Consider the following 24758-nt stretch of genomic DNA (forward strand, 5'->3'; position numbering starts at 1 on the left):
CTAACACTAACACTAACCCATAATAAAAAATTAATGTTTCTTATCCCTAAAAAAAAATGATTCGAGGTTAAAATGAAAGTGTACTTCAATATTATTTGTTTTGTATCATGTAATCAAAATCTTAACACTCTTGTTAAAAATTAGTTTACCCTCAACCCCAAATCCAAACATTTCATAACACACCCTTTTTAGTTGAGTATATTTAAGAATAAAATGATATACAAAAATAATCTGATTGCATTTACATTTTTTTGTTTTAATTATTTACAAATCTAAGTCAATTCATATATAGTTAAATTTGAGTGCATTCAATTCTACTTTAGTTTAAGGATTGATATTTTTGTCCTAACTGGTTAAAAACCCTTTCACCCTTAACCATAACACCTAATGAAAACCCCTAAGTCCTTACCCTAACCTTACCCCAAAACCCTAATCCAAAACAGTAACCCTTAAACCGTAACCCCTAATCCAATCCCCTAAGTCCTATACATTAGTAAAACTACTTACTTTTTCGTTTGTGTACTTTACTTTTATTTTTATACTTTGTTTATTATTATACTTTTATGCGCCACATAAACTCTATACATTAGTAAGGCATAATAAATGACATGCGATTGATTAATTGTCAAAATCAAATGTCTTACAAACAACAAAAAATTTACACAGAGACATAAAAATCAGTCATTATGGTGTCCGCGATGTCGTGAGGATGTGCCACACGGTCGATCCCATCTTCGTGCTTGACGATCAGGATTTCTTCTGCCGCGTTGTCTCCCCGCTTCTGCTTGCTCAGCCTCAGCAGAAAACTCCTGACGCAAATCAACACCTAATAAGTCGCCCATATCAGGTATTGCTCCGGGTACATTCCATTGCGGAGCAAATGGGGCATTAGGTGTTGCCATGGGGGCATCGTGCTGCTGCGAAGGAGTCATAGTGGGCCATGAAAAATGAGCTTGTGTTTCCGCAACACCACCGAACGAATGTTCGCTCGCAGAAGTATCAGTGTGATGACCTTCAAAGGGGTACTGATACATCTGTGAAGGATATTCGGAAAATGTTGCTGGCGTGTAATACATTCCATGACCACGCTCCATCATTTGTTGCGAATATTGCTCCGCTTGAACAGGCTCCCTTCGTCTGCCTAACCCCCGAGTTTCAACACTTGACTGAAGAATGTGAAACTCTGGTGCTGGGAATTCACGCTCTGATGCTGGACCATGTGACACTGGCTCAGTGACTCTCTCTTGCTCTTCTGATATAATCGCCAACTTATCCACGTAAGGCACGAGATCATCAACTGTCCATGTGTTCCTCCCTTGTGGTGACACCATATACTGTAAAGTCTCCACAACTTCACCCTACAATTATTAGCGTCAACAAATTAATGCTCACGCTTAAGAAAATTATTAGAAGTTAAACATTGAAAAACAAATAAATACCAATGCAGCTGTGTTTGCATTGTTTGGGTCGACAAACATCTTTGTTTTACGCCTATACCACACCATATAGTCCGAGTTAAAACCTAGTAGGCCCTGCTGTCGAGGATAAATGTCGACCCTAAACTGCGCTGCATTGTTCCACTGACTAATGATTGGGGCCAACAGGTGGAACCAATTCTCATCTTGTTTGCCTTTGAGCGTTATGCCATGGAGATTCTGCGGTTGCGAAGGACACCCGGGAATAGGTTGTTGCAATCCATATTGTCGTAAAACCCTATCGGGTTGGTGCCACTCAACAACATGAAAACAAATCAGTGGCACCACCGCGAACCAGACTACACTTCCAACCACACAAATTTGAGGCAGCGCTGCCATCACAGTTGGTGTGTATGGCTCCCAGACAAACTGCATATAACAACAAACTTGTCAATTTTCAGTCAAACATAACATATTAAAATATAATTTAACCATTACATTACAATCTTCTTACCTCATGTCGTTTCATCAGATCCAATTTGCGACGGAAAACTCTAAGATCATCATTGCCGATATGCTGATTTCCACGTCGCAGCCACCTACAATAAAAATGAAATCATCATTATCAACATGTTCCATCATTAAATATTTTCAATTCAAATGTAATTTTTTTAACGACAAACCTGTGTCCAAGTGGTTTATTTTCTATGACGGGAGGTGTCCTCTTTGGAGCTAAAGTGGTGCATCGTTCCCATGCCCACATTTGGATTAAGATGCACATACCTCCGATTGATTTAACTTTGTAATCGGTGGCGCTGCACATCTCTCTATATAAATACGCAAGCACGGCAGGTCCCCACGCATACGTGCTGCACTGTTCAAAGTCACGTAAAAATTGTAGGTACCTTAAGGAAACTCTGCTACTACTTTTGTTAACAAAGAGGACACCTCCTATGAATCGAAGAATCCACGCACGGGTAAACCTTTGTAATTGTTCAACGTTACCCTCATCAATATTTATGTGAGAAAAATGGTGAGCCAGCCAACTTAATTTGACCACACTGCCTTCAATTTCGCCTTCCTGTGGTCTGACTCCTAATAATTCTTCACACAAATTGGCCCAATCAAGATTTGTCGAACCAATTAATGGTGCCCCGTCAGTACGCAGACCTAATAAAATTGACACATCTTGGAGAGTAATGGTAGCCTCTCCGCATCTCAGGTGAAACGTGTGGGTTTCGGGCCTCCATCTTTCAATGAACGCACTAATTAAGGTCGCATTTATCTTTAGGTATCCCATCTTCATGATCCAATAAAACCCACATTGCCGAAGTAGAGGAACAATTTCCTCTGGTATTTGTTCTTCACCTTGATATGTCGGCACTGCTCGTCTAATATGTAATTTTCTATCTGGTTCCCCATTCCAAACATGTTCTGAAACATGCTTGGGTTGCATCCACAAGACGTCACCATCAACTGGACCAGACCTAGTTTGTATGCTCGATGAGCATGACGACGAAGATGCCATTGATCCTACAAAATAAAATATAAAACAATTCATTAACAATAAAATTTATACATTAATTATACATACACAAATTAAGTATATTTACAAAAAAACTTAATTAAAATAAGGGAAATTTAAATGTATTATACAATCACGGAAATTTAAATGTATTATACAATCACGAAAATTTAAATGTATTATACAAAATAAATTAAATTACATCCAAAGACAATTTTACATAATTAATAAATTATATTTTTTTAATTTCAATAACAAAATATATTATACAAATAACCTAATTCATATATATTCTATAAATAAATTAAATTACATACAAATATAAATTTCAATATATAATATAATATTTATATTTTCGACTAAAAATTAAAATAATATATATACAAAATTAATAATTAAATTTTCGACTATTAACTAACGTAATATAAAAAACTAAAAATTAATAACTAAAACTAACGTAATATAAAAAATTAAATTCTAACCTAATTTAAAATTAATAATTTATACTACATAAAATTATTCTTAATCTATGAATAATTTACCATATACAAAATTAATGACTTTAAATAATTACGAGTAATATAATTTAATATACAAAATCAATAATTTTAAATACGTAAAACTATTATAATTTAAACATAACATATTTTGTCTAATAATTACTAAAACTAACGTAATATAAAATATTTCATTCTAACCTAATTTAAAATTAATAATTTCCCGTACATACAATTTTTCTTAATCTATGATATTAAATATTTAAATTAAATGTAATCTACCATATACAACATTTAAACTAAAGCTAATCTATAATTATTTCTAATCTATTTTAAGGAAAATTTCAACTAAACTTAATCTACCATATCAAAATTAAAAATATTCCTAATCTACCATATAAAATTAATAACTTAGAGTATGTAAAAGTATTCCTAATTTATCATATAAACCTAAATCTAATCTACCATATAACATTAACAATTCAAACTATAATCTTATACTACCTAAAACTATTTATTTATCAAAATATAATCTAGCATATATAACATTAACAATACAAAGAGCCCTATACAAAATTATTATCTTATACTACCTAAAATTATTCATTTATCAAAATATAAACATGTACATAAATAAAAGATATCAAATATATTGACTTATACTACCTAAAATTATTCATTTATCAAAATATAAACATGTACATAAATAAAACATATAAAATATATTGAATATATAACTTACAAGCTTTTATGAAATGGAAGAAGACAAACTGATCAGCACCACTCTCAACACACAAGCAACCACCAGCTACCTCTCTCTCAACAGCAACCACCAGCTACCTCTCTCTCAACAGCAACCACCTTCTTTTTCACCTTCAACACACAAATTTTACAAGCAACCGTGAACTGGAGCCTCCCTTTCAACCACCTTCTTTTAAATCCCACTGAAGCTGAAAACGCCAACATCACTGGCGCCTCCCTCTCACCCAAATCGCCACCCGAGGTGGCGCCTTCCAGCTACGACCGCAGAGCTGCAGGTGCTGCAGCTACGTTTGCAGAAGTGCAGGTGCTGAAGTCGCTGGTCAAACCAGCGCTTCCATGCACCTCTGGATGCGCCAATAGGACCTGCGATATGCAGTCCTTTGTCGCCAGTCACAGTGGCGACATGCCACGTGGCTCTTCCCTGTTGAAGGCGCCATCTCCACTGGCGCCATGCACTGCTGCTACGTAAAAAACAGCACCCCTCTGGTATTTTTTTAAAAAGAGCCCTAGTCTGGGAAATATTTTCTAAATGAACCCTAGTCTGGGAAATTTGCCACAAATGCGTATATTGTCGGGACAGTACTTCTTGATTTAAGGACATGCACTGTAATTGAATAGCATTAATATTACTATCAACTTCAACCATTATTCAATAACAATTATGAAGAACTTCCATAAATGATTGGTTAAGCTAACGGGATTCCTTGAAAAGAATGTAAGCCACCCTGACCTGAGTCAATTCTACGAAAGTTTTCAGTTATGTTGGACACCAGCGGAGACTTCATCTACTGCTGACTTGTCTTTTCTCTTCGGTGGTTCTTGAGCTTTCTGTAGAGTGGCTTTCTTTGGAACCATAACTCTGAAGATGTTTCTGTCACGAAAGCTTTTAGTCTCTTCTGTTGCAAGCTGCACATCATCCAAGTGTGGTTTAGATACAAAAATCCAAATACATGATAGAATGAAAAGCTTCTGGTGATAACTAAAACAGAAATCTGCATGTTAAGTTTGGTTTGAGAAAATATTTTGCTTGCATTTCATATTTTTTATTTTACAAATAATTACAATTACTTTCTTTTTCTTATTTTTAAAGATATGTACAGGAAACATACCAATTAAGCAAAAAACTATAAATTTGGTTTCACTCTTTAGCAAAACAATAATATGTTTAAAAACAGAAAATAGAGTGAAAACAACAAGACATTTTTGTAATTATTTGGGAAAATAAAAAAAAAATGTTTTCTCAAACCAAATAAGCCCTAATTATCACATGGTCACAATAGTATCAAGCACAATGACACAAGTGGCAACGTCACATACCTCCCCAACATCACTCTGGAAACGTTTAATAAGCTCAATAGCAATATTCCTGAATTCATTTTCACGGCCTTTGAGGTTCACTACAACTTTAACCTACAGAAGTTGATCCAAAAAATATTGATGCATTAATACCATGAAGATAGTACGTTTTTGTTCGGTATATAATAAATGTCAACTGAAATTTTCTTGTAACCTTGTCATGCACCATCTTTCAAAAACCTCTGCGCAGCTTTCAACCGCAGAGAATAATCATGTTGATCTATGTTGTATCTGTTAATAAAAGTTTGAACGGATAAGTAAAAAAGGTCACATGGCAAAATTAATTGAGCGTACTTGAATCTTTAAAGTAACCACAGCTCATAAAAACCTGCTTTAATTAGATTCATGTTATCACTAAGTTTTTTAGATGGGTAAAATATATTTTTGATCTCTAATAAATATCTAAATTTTATGTTTGTTTCTTGATAATTTTTTTTTTTGTATTGAATTCTTAATAACACAACAATTTTATTTTTAGTCATTGACTTTTTTTAATTCTTGATAAATTAGTGAATTTTGTATTTGTTCTTTAATAAAAAAAATCATTTTTATTAGAGATCAAACATAAAATTCGTTAATTTATCAGCAACTAAAAAAAGTGTCAATGACCAAAAATAAAATTATTGTGTTATTAAGAATTTAATGTGAAGAAAAAATTTATTAGAAAACAAATAAAATTTAAATATTTATTAGAGACCATAAATATATTTTAGCCTTTTGATATTGAGGGTGAAAAATTCAATTATAGGTTTTTCATAAAACACTCATACTTAAACTTATCAACTCCATTTTCAAGAAGAAAACAAACAGCCCCCCAAAAAAAACATATATCATAAAAATTGTCATGACTCTAATATGTGGGCCATGATTGCTTCAAAGGATGGACCCGCCAAACTACAAAACCTTTAGAAAGACATTAACCCAAATGCTAGTATTCAAATAATATGGGCTTTTTTCTGTATACATTCTTTTTTTTCTACATCTAACATATTTTAGACAATTCCAACATTATCCTTTCCTAAAGCTCATACAATTGTCAATTCGTATGACTCATATGGATTGAGGATTTTTTTAAATTTTTTAAAAAAGTGTTTTACAAATTAATTTAAAATTAATGGTCCATGCAGAACTTAAACCTGTGACTTTCGTGCTATTAACAGGACACTCTAACCGAGTTAATAGAATAATTATCTTATAAAATAATTAATATCTCGATATATAACACTAAAATTTTTACTATATATTTAATATACATATAAGTTTACATAATAAATTCTGTAACAATTAATTTTGATTTAATAATGTATTTTTCACATATATAAATTTTAAATAAAAATCATAGGTTTAATAAAAAAATTATATATGTAAAAAAATGCATTACTAAACCTATGATTTTTATTTAAAATTTATATATGTAAAAAAAATACATTATTAGATCAAAATTAGTTTTTACAAAATTTATTATGTAAACTTATATATTTATTAAATATACACTAGAAGTTTTAGTGTGATATATAGCAACATTAATTATTTTATAACATAATTAATTTATTAGCTCAGTTGATTAGAATGTCGTACTAATAATGTAAAAGTCATAAGTTTGAGTCCAGCATGGATCATTAATTTTGGTCTCTCTCTACTTCTCATACAACTAAAAACCATACAATCTACTCTCCTTACTAATGCTTCTAGCAACCTTCTTTGCACCTGACCAAACCACCTTAACCCATTTCTTGTCATATTTTTCTTGTTTGGCCAAAATAATGTATCCTTCTATACAATCATATTGTATACTATCCTTTCTTGGATGATTACACAGCTACCTTAACTTGGGCCTCGTTGTGAGTTATTGAAGTGAACCTCTTGAATCTTGTCAAAGGCGTCCATAGCTTTTGCGAGGATTCCTCATTTGGCTTATCACTCTTTTGATTGTGCTGCCTTCTTTTTCCTTTTCCCATATATTATATCTTTTCTATTTATCTTTTGTTTTTTGTTTTGTTATTTTAATCGTCTTGTTCATTATGTTTGGTTTTGTTGATATAATTGTTTGAAGTTTTGCGCTTCTTTCCCCTCGTCTTCTACCCCATTTATTATTTTTATTTTTATAATTCTTGATTCTTGATTTCAACATAACCAACTCAATATTGATCGGTAAATCAATGAGCATAACTTAAGTCATATTATCACATAGCCTTTTGATGCAAGGTACAAACATTGCATTATATTGAGTAGCAAATCCCCTGCATCTTCTCTATTTACCAGGGATGAGTTACAAACTCTTTTCCTGAAGCACTTCTTTTCCGTGAGAAATTCAAATGAGCAATCAAAGTATTGTAGGATTGGATGCAAATTCCAAATAGGCATGTCATAGATTTTGATGCAAGTTTTTTATAGAGCTGTAGTGCCATGCTTTATACTTAGATTTGATAAAAATAGAAATAAATGAACATAGTAGATGACCTAGTGAGGCCTCTTGTGTCGAGCAGTGGCAGCCTGGCTTCATTTCATCATGTGGTAATCAAGGATAGCTGGAAGGAATTGAGATGAGAGAAATGAATGACCATGCCTGTTGGCTAAAGACTAAATAAGGCAAAACTAAAGGCTCATTTAGTGGTCAAAGTGACATTAACAAGAGCAAAGGATAAATCTCAGAATTAACGAAAAGCTCTTTAGATGGGATCTATATCCACATGTTCGATTGTTAGTCGGTCAATGCAAAAGCTCGAGCCCCAGAATGTAAGGATAGTTAATCAGTAATTTTTTGGTAGACAAAAGATGCTAGAGCTCCAAACAAGACTGTTAAAATTTAGCATTTATAATTATGTCACAACTTACAACATGTAATCAACTATACTATGTTGATTAAATTACAATAATCAATTAGTAATCATTATGTCAGAATGGTTTTTGTCACCTGAGACTCAGATTATTCTCTAATTGATTATACAAAATCAACAAATATCAGAACATGTGGGGTGGATAACAAACAATTTCTCTCAATAATCCTCTCAACAAAGTGGTACAAAGTACAAACCACCATGATTACACTTCCAAATTCCTAAAATATGAAACCCCTTGTTTCACACCTGAATTTACTCCGCTAGAATTCTTGGTAGCTGTCTCATTTTGTAGCGACTTTCCCAATCACTTTCCTTAGCCAAACTCTCCATACAAAATTTACTCATTACTTCTGGTCAATCCTGATGCAATCCTACCCTGCAAGGGCATTGGATAGAATACTCCAACTAGATTGGGCCAGAGATCCAAGGGAAGGCCCTAGGGTTCTCATGATCCTTAGGGTAGATTTCGAGCCCATGGGCTAAGTATAAGCCCTCTTATCTTTGTAAATATCAGAATAGGTTTTTCCTTCGTTTGGGCCTTGTATTTTGGTCATTCTAGTAGTATAGGGTTTTAGCCTTGTATTTCAAGGCATTTTGAGTAATCTTTGTAGTAGGGATTTTTTTTTTGAATTTTCATGTATTTTGTCATGGGGGTGAGCTTAGCTATTATAGGGGGTGTGTAGCTTCTCATCTCAAGGAAGTGAGCTTAGCTATTAGAAAGGTATGTGTAGCTAAGCTCTAGCTTCTTTAGGAATCTTCTTAAGGAAGCTTCTCAAGGAGGTGAGCTTAGTTATGAGAGGTGTGTGTGTAGCTAAGCTCTAGTTTCTCAAGGAAATTTTCTCAAGAAAGCTTCTCAAGGAAGCTACCTAGTCTATAAATAGAAGCATTTGTAACACTTGTTGTAACTTTGATGAATGAAAGTCTTATGAGACACACTCCAAAGTTCCACTTCTCCCCCTCTTTTATTCCTTCAATTTCGTGCTCCCCCCTTCTCTCTTTCTTTTTCTCCATTAAAGCATCCTCTTCAAGCTTCTTATCCAAGGCACATTCTTGGTGGTGAAGCTCCTTCTTCCATGGCTTATTCCCTAGTGGATGGTGCCTCCCCTCTCTTCTTCTCCTTTGCCTTCCGCTGCCTCCATAGAAGCTCCACAAGCAAGCTTCCATCAAGTGGTATCAAAGCACAAGAGCTTCTAGTAGGTGCTCCTTAAACCTACATTAATGCTTTGCTTTACCTTCTCACATGTCTTGTGCTAAATGTTGTTAACATGATTCTTTAGAGTTTCCACCGATTAAACTTGCTATAGAAGCTAGATTTGATTTTCTATGGTTCAAATTTCTTGTTCTTGTTCTTGAACCATGAATTGTGTTGAGTTTAGGTTCCTTTGAGTTTTGTCTTGTTATTTTTTGTGGCTGAAACCTAAACAATAAAATTCTTACAAAAATATTAAAGTAGAAGAAAACCTCAATGGATTCCTTTGCTTCTTGGAAGATGAATGGCAGCGGAATGGAGAAAGGAAGAGAGAGAGGAGACGCCACTTCAAGGAGAAGATGAGTCTAGAAGAAGCTCACCACCATAGGAGGCCATGGATAAGAGCTTGGAGGAAGAAGGAGATGAATGAAGGGAGAGGGAGAGAAGAACACAAAATTTTGTGCTCTAAATGAGCTTTGAAATCTGAAGTTTAATATTCAAATGATCAAAGTTGAAAAAAATGCACACACATGACCTCTATTTATAGCCTAAGTGTCACACAAAATTGGAGGGAAATTCAAATTTCACTTGAATTTGAAATTGAATTTGTGGAGCCAAACTTTGGAGCCAAAATTTCACTAATTATGATTAGTGAATTTTAGTTATGGTTCAGCCCACTAATCCAAGATCAATTCCAAGATTCTCCACTAAGTGTGCTTAGGTGTCATGAGGCATGAAAAACATGAAGGACATGCACAAAGTGTGACTATATGATGTGGCAATGGGGTGTAGTAAGCAAATGCTCACCTCCCCCTCTAAAATTTAATTGGATTGGGCTTCTACCAATTCAATTAAATTTATTTCCAACCACACACATCAAATATCCACTTAGTGCATGTGAAATTACAAAACTACTGCTAATACAAAAACTAGTCTAGGTGCCCTAAAATACAAGGGCTGAAAAATCCTATATTTCTAGGGTACCCTACCTACATTATGGAGCCCTAAATACAACGACCAAAAATAATGAAACCTTAGTCTAATATTTACAAAGATAAGTGGGCTCGTACTTAGCCCATGGGCCCGAAATCTACCCTAAGGCTCATAAGAACCCTAGGACCTTCTCTTGCATCTCTAGCCCAATCTACTTGAAGTTTTTCTATCCAATGCCCTTGCGGGGTAGGATTGCATCAGTATGAGTCAAGACAATGGAAGAAGAGATACAAATGATCGAGAAAAACAACACATGGGAGTTAGTAAATCGTCCCCATGGAAAAGATATCATTGGGGTTAAGTGGGTCTATAAGACAAAGCTCAACCCTGATGGCACCATACAGAAACACAAGGCGAGGCTAGTAGCTAAGGGTTACTCACAGCAACCCGGAATTGACTACAATGAGACATTTGCACCAGTAGCTCGTCTTGATACCATAAGAGCTCTAATAGCTCTTGCATCACAAAAAGGATGGAGTATCCATCAACTAGATGTCAAATCCGCCTTCCTTAACGGCGTACTTGAAGAAGAGATCTAAGTGGAGCAGCCACAAGGATTTGTGTCTGAAGGCAAAGAAAGCAAAGTGTTAAGACTAAGAAAAACACTCTACGGTATAAAACAAGCACCTCGAGCATGGTATAGCAGAATCGATCAGTATTTCATGGATCAAGGATTCAGGAGGAGCAAGAGTAAGCCTACACTTTACATCAAGGCTCAAGGTCAGAACACTCTCTTACTCTCTCTATATGTAGATGATCTTATCTACATGGGAAACAATACTAAGATGATGATGGAGTTTAAAGAAGACATGATGTAGACCTTTGAGATGACCGACCTTGGTTTGATGAGTTACTTCCTCGGCATAGAGGTAAGTCAGATAAATGAAGGGTTATTCATCTCGCAAAAGAAATACACAGAAGGCTTACTTAAGAAATTCAAAATGTATGGTTGCAAATGTGACATCCTGGAAATTTCTACCCGGAATTTTTGTAAACGGTGCATTTTGTATGATTATATATATATATAAGTATTATTCAGTGTATATGCATATATGTTCCTGGTAGAAGTAGGAATAGTGGGGGCAAGATACGCGGGTTAGGCTAATTAAGGAAGAGAAATCCATAACTGGAAGGTTATAGGTTAATTCTTAATTAATTAGTCTAAAAATCATCGTTTTACGTGCGACTTAGAATTTAACAAAACCAACCTCTGAACCGCGCTCGGGGTTTTATTCTGAGCGTTTTGATATATATATTGCCTACTTTCGAAAATTGGCCCCGACGGGCGCAGAGAAACGCGAGGGACTGGAACCAGAGGAACGACACGCAAACCGAGGCAGGATTTTGGCATTTCAAAAGGTCAGATTTTTCTCTTCATGTGGCTGAGCATGAGTCACATCAAGAGAAAAAGTGGGCCCTTTTGCTCCACTCAAATGGAGACATGTGGCATAGCTTAAAATAAAATAATAGAAAAGAGAAAAGCCTTTTTAAACCAAAAAGCAACACTCTCTCTCCCCTCACTCAGCCCCAAATTTCAGAAGCTCTCTCCCTCTCTCTCACGCAGCCTTCTTCTTCTTTTCTCTCATCCACCATTGTTGCCCAACAAAGCTCCAACCTTTGGTCACCATTTCTGCTCCAAATCGCGAAAGGAAAGCATTTTTGGAGTCGTGAAGCGCATCTCTACGTGTGGGACCTCGAAATTTCAGGTTTGGGTAGACTTCTTTCTCACTTGATTTTCGTGGGTATTGGGTTTTGGGAGATATGATGGGTAGTTTTGCTAGGTTTCTGCTTCATGATAGTTATTTGTGAAGAAATTTGTTGAAAACATGTTGAACTTGCCATGTTTGGATGAGTTAAGCTTACCCATACAGTTTTAGGGTTTTTATGATGATGATTGTGATGTTTATGTGCTGAAATTACTTATGGAAAACTGTTAGAGATGAAGGGTAGAGTTAACCTAGGGTTAGAAAGTGAGAATATGGTGTTATGAGAGGAAAAAGAGTGAGGTTTTGAGAGTTGGAAGGCCAAATCTGGATTTAGTGGTATTTGGAGGTTAAAGTGAGTTAATCCTAGCTTGAAATGTCATTTAGGACTTAGGAGAAAGTTTGGGTTGTGCTAGAGAGAAAAACAAATGACCAAAGTGAATAAAGAGCCATTTCTAGGGTAAAATTGGGGGTTAAGGAGTCAAATTTTGGTTCGGTGAAATTTTAGGTGTAAATCCAGTTTGAACAAGTTTAAATTGATGTTATAGACTTGTGTGAGGTGAGAGTTTGCTCCAAATTTACCCCATTCTCAATTTCACTTCTCAAACCTTGAAAATCCATTAAATTGAGGGGTTTTGGATACCTAGATTTTGTGTTGCTTTGGTCTGAAGCTTGTCCTTGGTTTAGACATGATTGGTACATGATTTGGGACATGTAGGATTCAATTTGGGCAAAATTGGATGAGGGAAAAAGTGGTTTTCGAAATCTGCACTTTATGCAGAATTTTGCTGTTGAAATGTGCAGCAGAATTTTGTATAAGTGCATAAAAATGCTTGTGTATAGCTGGTTGTGAAAAGGGTAGTACATATGGGGTTCTGGATATTTTCTAGCAGATCCCAACGGTCAAAATGTAGACTTATGTACTACAGACTTCCCGTAAAATTTTTGAGTCGATCCAACGGTTAACGAATTGGAATGAAGGAAATATTACAGGGGTATTTGTATGTGAAAAGCTGTGATTTTGAGTTGTGTTTTGGGCAGAGTTTCTGCCTTTGCCCTGTTTTGCTTGGTTTTGTTAGTCCATGATGATTGGATGTGGAATTACCTGGATGTTGTGGAAGCTTGGGAGGATTGATGGGGACCCGGTGTTGAGAGGAACGAGGATAAGGGCTACGTGGGAGTACGTGAGCTCAGTTGGAGGTGGGCAACAGGGGATGGTGGGCAACAGGGGATGGTGGGTTATATGTGATTTGTGGATGTGGAGAATCGTTTTGCACCATCGCCCGACTGCCACCTAGTACCACATGTGATGGGTACCCCATGATCCTACAAGCTTGAAATGAGGAAGTGTAGAAGGGTGAGACTTCCTGCTTTTATTCGTTGACCACAGACTGGTACCTGGAGATATGTCGCGGGGGTCAGGAGACCTTGGGGACGTCAGGTGGGGTGCTATTGCCCACAACCAAGCTTGACCAATCCCGACCCAACCCGGGCATAGTCAGTCAGTGAGAACCTGTGATGTACCTAAGCAGGCGAGCTCCTGGCAGTCAACAGATAAAAGGAACAAAGACCACAAAGCAAGGAGGCTTATGTGGTGGCTGGCCAGCTGTGAACTTTGATTGATATATGGGATATGGCCTCTAGTAATCGATTACCAAGAGGTGTAATCGATTACAAGGCTTAAAAATGAAGACAGGAGACTAAGATGGTCTCTGGTAATCGATTACCAAGGGGTGTAATCGATTACCAGGCTTGAAAACGAGATCAGGAAGCTAGGAGGGCTTCTGGTAACCGATTACCAAGGGGTGTAATTGATTACCAGGCTTAGAAATGGGACTGGAATGTTGAAGGGGCCTCTGGTAATCGATTACCAGGATGTGTAATCGATTACCAGTCATGTGTAATCGATTACACAGTGCATTTTACAGGTTTTCACGTCCTGAAGCTATGTAATTCGAGTTTGGCCTCTGGTAATCGATTACCAATGAGGTGTAATCGATTACCAGAGATGAAAAGCCTAGAGATACCCCTTTTACTTGCATGTAGTGTTATGGGACGCATCGTGTTGCTACGTAGTTAGATATCGCGTGAAAGAGTCTACCCCTTTCTTTTCTTTCTTGTAGATCATGATGGCGACGCAGTTAATCCATGATCGAGTGGAGATGGAGTGCCTAGAGGGAGCTTGGGAGACCCTCGAAGGCAACACGAGGTGCCGATTTCGGGGCACGATTCGATTTACAGCTACTTCATTGGTGCATCCAGATGAACCCGCGCGCACGCTTCAGCGTACTGTGGAGTGGATACTACCCACGCCTACACCATACCGTCTAGTGGAGCCAGTCCAAGTGATCGAGGTAACGTCATCCGAGGAAGACCCTGAGGAGGATCTAGAGGAGCTACCTCATGAGCTTGCTGTGGATGCTCTTGACTTTCTAGAGGGTGATGAGGACCCACTCCCTGAGGTGGATTCTCCCGAGGACGTCATGTCGGCATTCGAGGCAGACTCTACGGAGGATAGTGGCCCTGGAGAGATGGCGATCAGTGGAGGCTCTTCATCATAGTAGATAGTTCTATGGACTAGTTTTATATACTTTTGAGGGTGGGTGTATCTAGTACTGACTGTTAGGTTTACTCTTTTGTTTTTGTATGGGTAGACCTATTGTATAAGAATTTGATGATTGTATACATGTGGCTGAAGTCACCACTGTGGACACCTTTGCTCTGGATGACACTATGTATTTTGTAAAACTCCCATATTTTGGACAGCTATTAAATGATGAATGTACTTACGTTTAACCTTGTTATTTGAAAAGAAAGGATTAGCTAACTTTATTTACAAAAGAGTTTACCGACCGTATTTTATTTTATTATTTTCACGTGACGACCTAAAGTAATGGCTGGTATACTCTTCCTTTGAAAGCATCACGCCCATGAGAGGAGCGCCATTAGACGAAAGCATCACGCCTTTCATCGCACGGGGTTTTAGTGACCACAACGCGAGGGTACTCCAAGGAGTTCGCAAGGCATGGGATGCGGCGTGAAGAAAGGACAGAGAGCTTAGGGGAAGCAGTAATGGGATCATCGGCGGCTATCATAAGTGGCTGAGAGTCCGAACACAAGGATTGGATTGGCTCCCAAATCTAAAGACTGTGAGGGACGATGAGGTTAAAGCTTCGGAAGAAAGTGATGAGGTACAAGCCCTAAAGGCAGAGCTTGAAAGAGCCCGAGTAGTCGAAGAGAAGTTCAAGTCCATAGCCATCAAAGTCTGAAAAGAGTATGATGAACTAAGGGACGTCAATATGGCCACCGCTGATGCCTTGGAACGAGAAACCAAGAAGGCCCAAAAGGAAGAACACGTGCCAGCAAAGTTTTGAAGGGCTTTATAGGGCAGCAATAGTAAGCTCAAGCTCCGAAGAGGTGAAAGGAATCATCACGGGTCAAAGGCATGATCTTGAAGGACGAGCTAAAGGCTTACCTTAGGTCGAAAAGAAATTTGTCCCAACAGTTAAGCGAGACTGAAGGGAATATGTGGGCCGTCATCGATGAGTGCAAAGAGAAGCTAAATCTAGCGGCGACTCACGAGCAAAGGCTAGAGGATGAGTACGCCAAGATATCAGCAGAAAGCGAAGCAAGGGAGAGGGTAATTGATTCATGGCACCAAGAGGCAACAATGTGGACAGACCGATTTGCTCTTACTTTGAACAGGAGTCAAGAACTTCCCCGATTGCTAGCCAAGGCCAAAGCAATGGCGGACACCTACTCCGCCCCCAAGAAGATCCACGGACTTCTCAGCTATTGTCAACATATGATAGACTTAATGGACCATATGATTAGAAACCGCTAGGAAGTTTGTATTGTCGCTCAGATCTTGACTAGTTATAACTTTTTGAATAAAATGAGTTTATCCCACGTTTTTACTCCAAAAATCAGTGCGAATCAAGTCACTCCCGCATTTTATCTCTAGCATGCATTGTATGTTGGTCTCGTCCTTTGTCACGGGAAGCCGGAAGGTCCATATCACCTTCTTAATTGTACACATGGGGCACTGCGCCCCCAAATGCACAAGTAAGAAGAGATAATTTTCCGGGCTCTCGTGTCCGTAAAATGCATTCATATCATGCATCGCATAAGCATCTCTTCATAACATCATAATGGACATATCCTGCATTTGTCCGTTATCATATTCCAGCCTCACATTTTGCATGAGTCATGGCATCATCATGCATATGCGTTCAACAAACTTTTTGATCTGCAAAATTGCATACCATTTGTTTTCATGTTTGCTCATCCTTGCGTTTTCCTCTACAAAACAAAAACAAAAAAGGGGGAAGCGTGAAACTTCACACTACATTCTTAGTTTCATGTGTTAGGCACCACGAGCCAACCATGTTGGGATCATAAACCCGTTTCACTTAAAAACAAAATAATTGAACATGGTACCTAATGCATGGTTAACTAGGAAATGGTGTTTCTTCGGGCATCTCAATTTCATAATTACATTTTCCGTGCATAAGCTTAAAGTATGCCCGAGTCATTCATCCCTATGAGATGTTGTTGAAGTATTGGCGATCAGAATTGCCATTCCTTGGATTATAGGGTTGAACCAAGCTCATGCTTTTACAAAAAGGTTCATCAAGTCAAGTTGAAATATGGAAGTAACCGTCTTGCAAAATTGGGGCAAAAGATGAATCGAGTCACATCACTGCTTCATCTACTGCCAAACATATTTAGGATTATTGATGTCCTTGTTACTTCCAGTTTCACCTTGACAAAGATGTCATGGACCATGTTGAAAATCTAAATTGATTCAACCCCATATCTTGCGTAAAAATTCGCAATACTTCAATTGTACATCATTCGCATGCATCCATGCTTTTCATTGGTTGCATTGCTCGTTGCATTCTTTCCTTGAAAAATAAAATAAAATGAACTTAATCATTGTTATAAAAAAGAAAGGGACACACTTTACGACGCCCTTACCGAACTCGTGCTAGAGCTAGAGTAATGGGTGAAGTAGAGGAGATACAAGAGAAGATGAAGGCCGACATGGAGGCCATTAAAGAGAAAATGGCCACAATGATGGAGGCCATGATGAGCGTGAAGAAGATAATGGAAGCCAATGCGGTTGCAATTGCCGCTACCAGCGTTGTTGCTAAGGTGAACCCGACGTCCCCATCCGGCCTCAAGCAAATGAATCATCCAACCTCAAATATGGTAGGCAAAGATTTAGGAAGTACGGGCGGCCCCCATGATGTGCAAATTCAAAACGAGCACGCCTTCCCGTCATATGGCTTGCCTCTCAACTATACGCCACCCAATGTGGCGTACACTCCCAATAAGAATGTCAATAACTCCACTCCTATACCCATTGAAAGCCAGCAACCCCAAACTGATCATGCACATGTCTCTTAAACTGTGGAAGAGACCCATGAAATTCCCCATCACAATCTAGCCGACTTCGAGCCTTGGCTCGGATATACCACTGAAGGGCAAGCAGTTGGTGGTATACCCCTACAAAACCCTTTGGAGGGCCCTCAGTATCACCCACAACTGCACCTCTTGCATTCCACAGCGGTTAAAAACCCTTATGACTATGGCAGGAATGGGAAAGTTGGATCATCTAGAGGAAAGGCTCAGGGCCATTGAAGGAGGTGAAGATTATGCCTTTGCTAACCTAGAAGAGTTGTTCCTAATACCCAAACATGGTCATTCCCAAGTTCAAGGTGCCGGACTTTGGCAAGTACAAGGGGACTACTCGCTCCAAGAACCATCTAAAGATGTACTGTAGGAAGATGGGGGCATACGCAAAAGATGAGAAACTGCTGATACATTTTTCCTGAGAAAGTCTTACTAGGACAACTGTCGCCTGGTATACTAACTTAGGAACCTTCTTGAGTCCATTCTTGGAAGGACCTAATGGTTGCCTTCATTAAGCAGTGTCAGTACAATTCTGATATGGCTCCGGATAGGATGCAACTACAAAAAGTGTGCAAAAAGGGGGCACGAATCTTTCAAAGAATACGCCCAAAGATGGAGAGACTTGGCAACTCAAGTAGCACCCCCAAAAACAGAGAAAGAGATTATCACAATGATAGTAGACACGTGACCGGTGTTCTACTATGTAAAAAATGGTGGGTTACACACCTTCAAGTTTTACAGATTTGGTCTTCGCCAGCAAAAAGATCGAAGTGGATCCGAAAAGAGGCAAATTTGATCGTCCTACTAGGACGACTGAGAAAACTGGGGCAAATGAAGAGGGTGAGAAAGAGGGAGAAACCCATGCTGTGACTGCCATTCCTATACGGCCAAGTTTCCCACCAACCTAACAATGTCATTACTCAGCCAATAACAAACCTCCTCCTTACCCACCACCCAGTTATCCACAAAGGCCATCCCTAAATCAACCACAAAGTCTGTCTACCGCACTTCCAATGACGAAGACCACTTTTAGCACAAACAAAAAAAAAAAACACCAACAAAAAGGAATTTTGCAGCAAAAAGCCTGTAGGGTTCACCCCAAATTCCGTTGTCATATGCTAAACTTGATCCCATATCTACTTGATAATTCAATGGTAGCCATAACCCTAGCCAAGGTTCATCAACCTCCATTTCTCCGAGAATACGACTCGAACGCAACGTGTGCTTGTCACGGAGAAGCCCCGGGGCGTTCCATTGAGCATTGTAGGGCTCTGAAGCGTAAGGTGCAAGGTCTAATTGATACGGGCTGGCTGAAATTTGAGGAGAATCGCTTGTTGAATCCTAACATTAACAAGCAACACCATACATGGGGCAATTCTGGAAGCTGTTGTTATGACTCATCAGGATTTTCAAGTTTATGCCATAAACCACAGTTACAATGTTAAATGATATGGATAAAATGGACATCCTCTCACGAACACATCTTTGCTTATTCAACTTCCACCGGAATGTGAGTGTAAGCCATTGGTCTGTTTGCTCAAGCAACCTGCGCTCCTGAGTGTTGACTTCCAAGACCGTTCAATCAGAGATTACTCATCTTGCACGTTGGTGGGGGTGCCGTAAAACAACGAGCAAAGTTCAAAACAAATAAGTTTCAAAATAAAAAATAAGTTTCAAAATAAAAAATAATAAGGCATTTGATTGACTGTGTTTTCAAGTAAAAATATAGACGTTCATGTGACCTCATTTTGTCTTTTTAGAGAGAAGTGAGTTATCAAGAATAGGATGTTGGACAAATGGCCTCAGTTACCTTGAGAAGAAGAGGGGATTGAATTAAGATACGAATATTATTCCCCAATTAAACTTTCACTCTCTCTTTTCGGATTAACAATGCACATAGGGACAACCCTTCCCTTGTGTTCAAGAATCCTCTACTACAAGAGACCCACAGTCTCTTAATCCCTTTTCAGAAATAAGAAGAAGAAATCTCTCTTAAAAGGGATAGATTGTACAATGAAGACCAATCAAAATTCATTATTGAATATGCAAGTGGTTGACCAAGGAATCTTTTTGAGAGGATAAGACATTTCAGTTCAGAAAAACTCTTGATCTTTCGAGAGGATAAAACTGTTTGGGCAATGAAAACTCTCTTTAAAACATTTGAATGGCCGTTCATAAAACATTTGAATAGATATGTCTCTTGGAAATTATTTTCTGAAAATCCCCTCTGGTAATCAATTACAAGACTTACGTAATCGATTACAGGTTTTAAAAATTTGAATAAAAACATTTTTAACTACTGGTAATCGATTACCAGAGAGCAAATCTCAAATTGAAATGATAGAATTCTTTGGTCAAACCTTTGTTTGTTTCAATTTGGAAACTTCTTCCTAAAGATTCTAAAGAGATCAAACTTGATCATATATCTTGATTTTCTTGGATAAAACTTAGAAGCACTTGATCCTTTAGCATCATCAAGACATCAAAACATCTTGCTTCTACATAGGAGTCATTTGACTTAATCCATCAACTGAAAGATCCTTCAATTATTTCTCGTCCTTGGAAAATTCTTTTTGCAAGAATCAACTGCTTCTTTCATTCTTCCTCACTACGAGGTCGTGAAAACAAGACAACACTTGGTACCTCTAAGCCCTACACTGGGGCAACGAAAGGCACCATGCAAAAACCTCAAGCGAACCTAGGGGCAGATTAGAAGTTCTCACCCAATAGGTTCCCTCCTACAAGGTCATGACGAAAGGCAACGATTGGTACCTCAAAGCCTTACACTGGGGCAATGAGGGGCACCGTGCATGAGCCTCAAGTTAACATAGGGGCCGATCAAAAGTTCTCACCCATCGATGTTTTCAACAAAAAAGGGGGGACAAACCCTAGGGTTTCGATGGATTGATTAAACATCAAATGGCTCCATTGCCATCACTCCAAAATGGTCAAGTGACTAAATCAAAAAGAACATACACTTTGAGGGAGTTCCCGGAGAGATTTGCAAAAGATAGGATAAGGTCGCATGAATTATCACCTCTTTCAAAAGGACAGTCAATCTATGTTTTCCAAAAAAAATCAAATCAAAATCAAAATCACAAAATAGGAAAAGAATGTCATGAACATTGTACAACTTTCCATTACATTGCATTGTTTCATATGAAGTCCGCATTTACCAAATTTCACGACAAAGGTTGCATGCATCTGCATCCCTAAAAATCATGTTAACTGCATAGATTTCCTACATCTAATGTCCAAATCTTGTGGATTTGGGATGACCGGCCCTCTCGATGAGTCGATCTCTTGCTTTCTCATAAGGGTGGACCCTTGGGTACTAGTTACCCTCACCGTTGAGAGGACTACACGTCCTCGCCTTGAGAGGACTACACGTCCTCACCATCCAGAGGACTACATGTCCTCGCCTTGAGAGGGCTACACGCCCTCACCTTGGGTACTAGTTACCCTCACCGTTGAGAGGACTACACGTCCTCGCCTTGAGAGGACTACACGTCCTCACCATCAGAGGGTTGCACGCCCTCACCTCCAGAGGACTACATGTCCTCGCCTTGAGAGGGCTACACGCCCTCACCTTGGGTACTAGTTACCCTCACCGTTGAGAGGACTACACGTCCTCGCATTGAGAGGACTACACGTCCTCGCATTGAGAGGACTACACGTCCTCACCATCAGAGGGCTGCACGCCCTCACCTACAGAGGACTACATGTCCTCGCCTTGAGAGGGCTACACACCCTCACCTTGGGTACTAGTTACCCTCACCGTTGAAAGGACGACACGTCCTGAACTTCAGAGGGCTACACGCCCTCGCCTTTAGAGGACTACGCGTCCTCACTTTCAGTGGGCTCCATATTCACACCTTAAGATAATTTAAGGTCATCTGTCCTTAAATGCTTAACCGAGACTTGCACTCCCGATTAAGGGACCAGTAGTTTCCTTTTAACGGTTCCTGGGCCACCCCCTGATATTGGAGGAGGGCCAACTGTGCGAGCACAACTAGAGAGGGAGGCTATCACACTGCTACTATGCATACTGGGGCAAGATTTCACCCGTGCCGCTGCAAAGAGACGAGTGCGGATCATGCGCACCAACATGACCACTCTTACATAGATGACATTGCTACTTAGCAATATTCTGCCCAGCGACCGCAATGCCAATCTCCCCCTGCAAAAGTATCAGTTGGTCTGTGTCGTCCCGACATGGGTAAGTATGCATATGGTTCAACTGATTTCTGATACCTTCTATTGTTTGCAGGGATCGCACCCACAAAGACACCCAGTGGACCTGAAGAAGTCCAACAGGGCCCTGGGGTTTCCAGCTCTGGTTACGGGCCTCTATCGGCCCTATAGGGCGCTCGTCCCCCCAGCAAGCTCATGCCATCATGACATAGGTAAGTATGCACCTCCCCTAACTGATTTCTGATGTCATCTATTGTTTGCAGGGATTGTGCCCGCAAGACACCTAGTGGACCCGAAGAAGGCCAACAGTGTCTTGGAGTTGCCAGCTCTAAATACGGGTCTCTATCAGTTCAAGGGAGTGCCTGTTGCCCCCAGCAGGGTCATCAGGCCCCCTACCAATCGAGTTTTCATCTAGAAGTGCTGCGTCTCCAGGCAGGCGCAGGGCGAAACACCACAGCAGCCTGGGGATGGCCGGCAGCGGGCAACAGACGCACCGCCATCACCTCTAGAGTTCACCTCAGCTCATCCACAAAAAGGTTAGAGCGTTGCTTACGACCCATGGCCGACCAATAAGCGACCAAGTCCAAAGCCAAAGGTAAGCAAAGTACTAGGTCAGTGACCGACAAGTCATAAGGCGTCCAGCTAAAGACGTTAAAGAAGTGCTACTAGGAGGCAACCTAGTACCTTTTGAATCTATGCTTGTTATTTGATCACTTTTTATAGTAGGACGCACCTAGTTGCTCATGATCCTGGGGATTTTAATAAAACAAGCGCAAGCTCGGAAGGTAGTCATACCTCACAAAATATATATATGTATGTTTAGGTAGTGAAAATACCTTAGATATGCATGTATGTAAACAGAAAAATACTTCACAAAATATATATATGTATGTTTAGGTAGAGAGATACCTTAGATGTGCGTGTATGTAAACAAAAAAATACTTCACAAAATATATATTTGTATGTTTAGGTAGAGAGATACCTTAGATGTGCGTGTATGTAGCAAAAAAATACCTCACAAAACATATATATGTATGTTTAGGTGGCAAGATACCTTGGATATGCATGTATATAGCAAAAATACCTCACAAAAATATGCACATGTTTAGGTAGCAAAATACCTCATGAAAAAAAAAGAAAAAAAAAACAAACAAGAAAAAGAAATAAACAAATGATAATGATAAAAAAAAGAAGGAGAAAAAAGAAAAAAATAAGTTATCTAGCTAAAAAACCAACATGCTTTTGAAAGAGATCACTTCCAACTTTTCTTTGAAAAAATTCGCTGATCATAGCTAGTTTTTTTAAAAAAAAAATGTGTATACACCTGAAGGGTGAATGCTGTGAAGATTTTCCCGGACGCCCGAAATGGACTCGAATGAATGCACAAATTGATAAAATAACATATTTTGGAAACATTGGGTTGATTTAAAATAGAGGAAATAAATCCTGAGCCCTAGCATCACATGACCATAAAAATTTGACACTTGAGTGTTCGCATAGGTGCATGCATGACCAGCTTTGCATAAAATTTCCAAATCATCATTTTTGCATTTGTGTCATGGAAATAATGTGGGGCATCCCTTTTTATCCTTGAACCAAACCAAACCCTGACATGTATCATGTCTAGCCATTCTACAAGCCTTGAGCCAAAATCCTGACTCACCATAAACCTTACCCTCGGAAGCAAAAAAAAAAAAAAGAAGGAAAGGGAATTTCCAATCAAAGAGAAAGCAAAAAAGGAAGGAAAGGAAATTCCCAATCAAAGAGAAAGCAAAAAAGGAAGGAAAGGAAATTCCCAATCAAAGAGTGGGAGAAAGAGAAAAAAGAAAAGAAAGGAAATTCCCAATCAAAGAGTGGGAGAAAGAAAAAAGAAAAGAAAGAAAATTCCCAACCAAAGAATGGGAGAAAGTAAAAAAGAAGGAAGCTCCTGGTCAAAGAAACCAGAAGAAATGTGCAGAGAGGTCTTTGGACCAGACAATATCTGAACAGTACAGAATTGTCACCAAATGAACAAGAAGAAGGAAAGGAAACCACGACCTAAAATGGTCTTCTCCCTTTGATTACCAACCAAAATCCCGTGCGCTAGCGACTTTTTCGCCCTGCACTAAACAAAAACAGAAAAAGAAAAAGCCAACAAAAAAAAAATCAAAAGCCAAAAACACATAAAAGCCGAAAAACTCCCCAAAAGAACCCATTCCCAAGGGAAGTCCTATTTGATCCATGATCACGCATGTAATTTTTGATTTGATAGGAAATAATTTGCAAAGTCAAGTCATGACATATCTATGGTTCGGAATTAGGATGAAACACTTACCTGTGCGAGATTGATACACTTTGAGTGGATTTCTTCTATTTTTGTCGAACCCAGTGTTTCCTCTAAATGGTCATTTAGAAACGAAATGCTAACATCCAAAATCTCATTTATGGTTATGGGAGATTTCATCAGCAGACTCTCCTTCCCCGGTAGACGCATTGTTTTTCACTCAAAAAAGCATATGCTGCTCTAAATCAGTTGGAATATTTGTCTCTTTGCTAAAGCATGTTTGCATTTTAGTGGAGAAAACACCGAGACTTTTTCAAGTCTCACAAGTTATCCAGAACTACGTAGGTCTGAGTTCCTCATTGGAGGATACGTAGGAGCAAAAGCCTCGCTTTTGTCGACCACACTGCTTTCTGTTACCATGACCCAAGAGCTGGTAGCCTGCGGAGACACCTTACGGTTATCCGCACCTCGAGTGTGATTGATAAGCGGAGGCCAATATGGTCATCTGCACCCTTTCCAGAGATGTAGGCATCTTCTGGTGGAGACTTTTTCAAGTCTCACAAGTTATCTAGAACTACGTAGGTCTGAGTTCCTCATTGGAGG

General features: G+C 38.8%; 2 protein-coding genes across 2 annotated transcripts in view; both read right to left on the reverse strand.

The window, feature by feature from the left end:
- Positions 1 to 597: 597 nt before the first annotated feature.
- On the reverse strand, positions 598 to 4755 carry LOC100790217 (serine/threonine-protein phosphatase 7 long form homolog). Its single transcript, XM_041016131.1, has 5 exons — positions 4180 to 4755; positions 2099 to 2948; positions 1930 to 2014; positions 1440 to 1844; positions 598 to 1358 (listed from the first exon to the last, which is right to left on the reverse strand). Exons 2-5 carry the CDS (start codon positions 2941 to 2943, stop codon positions 678 to 680), a joined length of 2016 nt encoding a protein of 671 aa, XP_040872065.1. The 5' UTR covers positions 2944 to 2948; positions 4180 to 4755; the 3' UTR covers positions 598 to 677.
- A 197-nt stretch (positions 4756 to 4952) lies between these two features.
- The window catches only part of LOC100808806 (translation initiation factor IF3-4, chloroplastic), a 52877-nt gene continuing 33071 nt past the window's right edge, over positions 4953 to 24758 (reverse strand). The window contains exons 5-7 of the mRNA XM_006582567.3: positions 5720 to 5786; positions 5517 to 5609; positions 4953 to 5105 (exon numbers count right to left, since the gene is read on the reverse strand). Coding sequence (XP_006582630.1) covers positions 4953 to 5105; positions 5517 to 5609; positions 5720 to 5786 — 313 coding nt within the window. The remainder of the gene's footprint in view (positions 5106 to 5516; positions 5610 to 5719; positions 5787 to 24758) is intronic.

Source organism: Glycine max, chromosome 6 (genome assembly GCF_000004515.6).
Source record: "Glycine max cultivar Williams 82 chromosome 6, Glycine_max_v4.0, whole genome shotgun sequence".
NCBI lineage: Eukaryota > Viridiplantae > Streptophyta > Magnoliopsida > Fabales > Fabaceae > Glycine > Glycine max.

What these genes read in the sequence shown, in the direction of transcription:
- LOC100790217 (XM_041016131.1), bottom strand. Translation starts at nt 2,943, where the DNA reads ATGGCATCTTCGTCGTCATGCTCATCGAGCATACAAACTAGGTCTGGT. An exon ending in AATAAACCACTTGGACACAG is followed by an intron (nt 2,015 to 2,098) that starts GTTTGTCGTTAA and finishes TTTTTATTGTAG; the next exon opens with GTGGCTGCGACGTGGAAATC. An exon ending in ATCTGATGAAACGACATGAG is followed by an intron (nt 1,845 to 1,929) that starts GTAAGAAGATTG and finishes TGTTATATGCAG; the next exon opens with TTTGTCTGGGAGCCATACAC.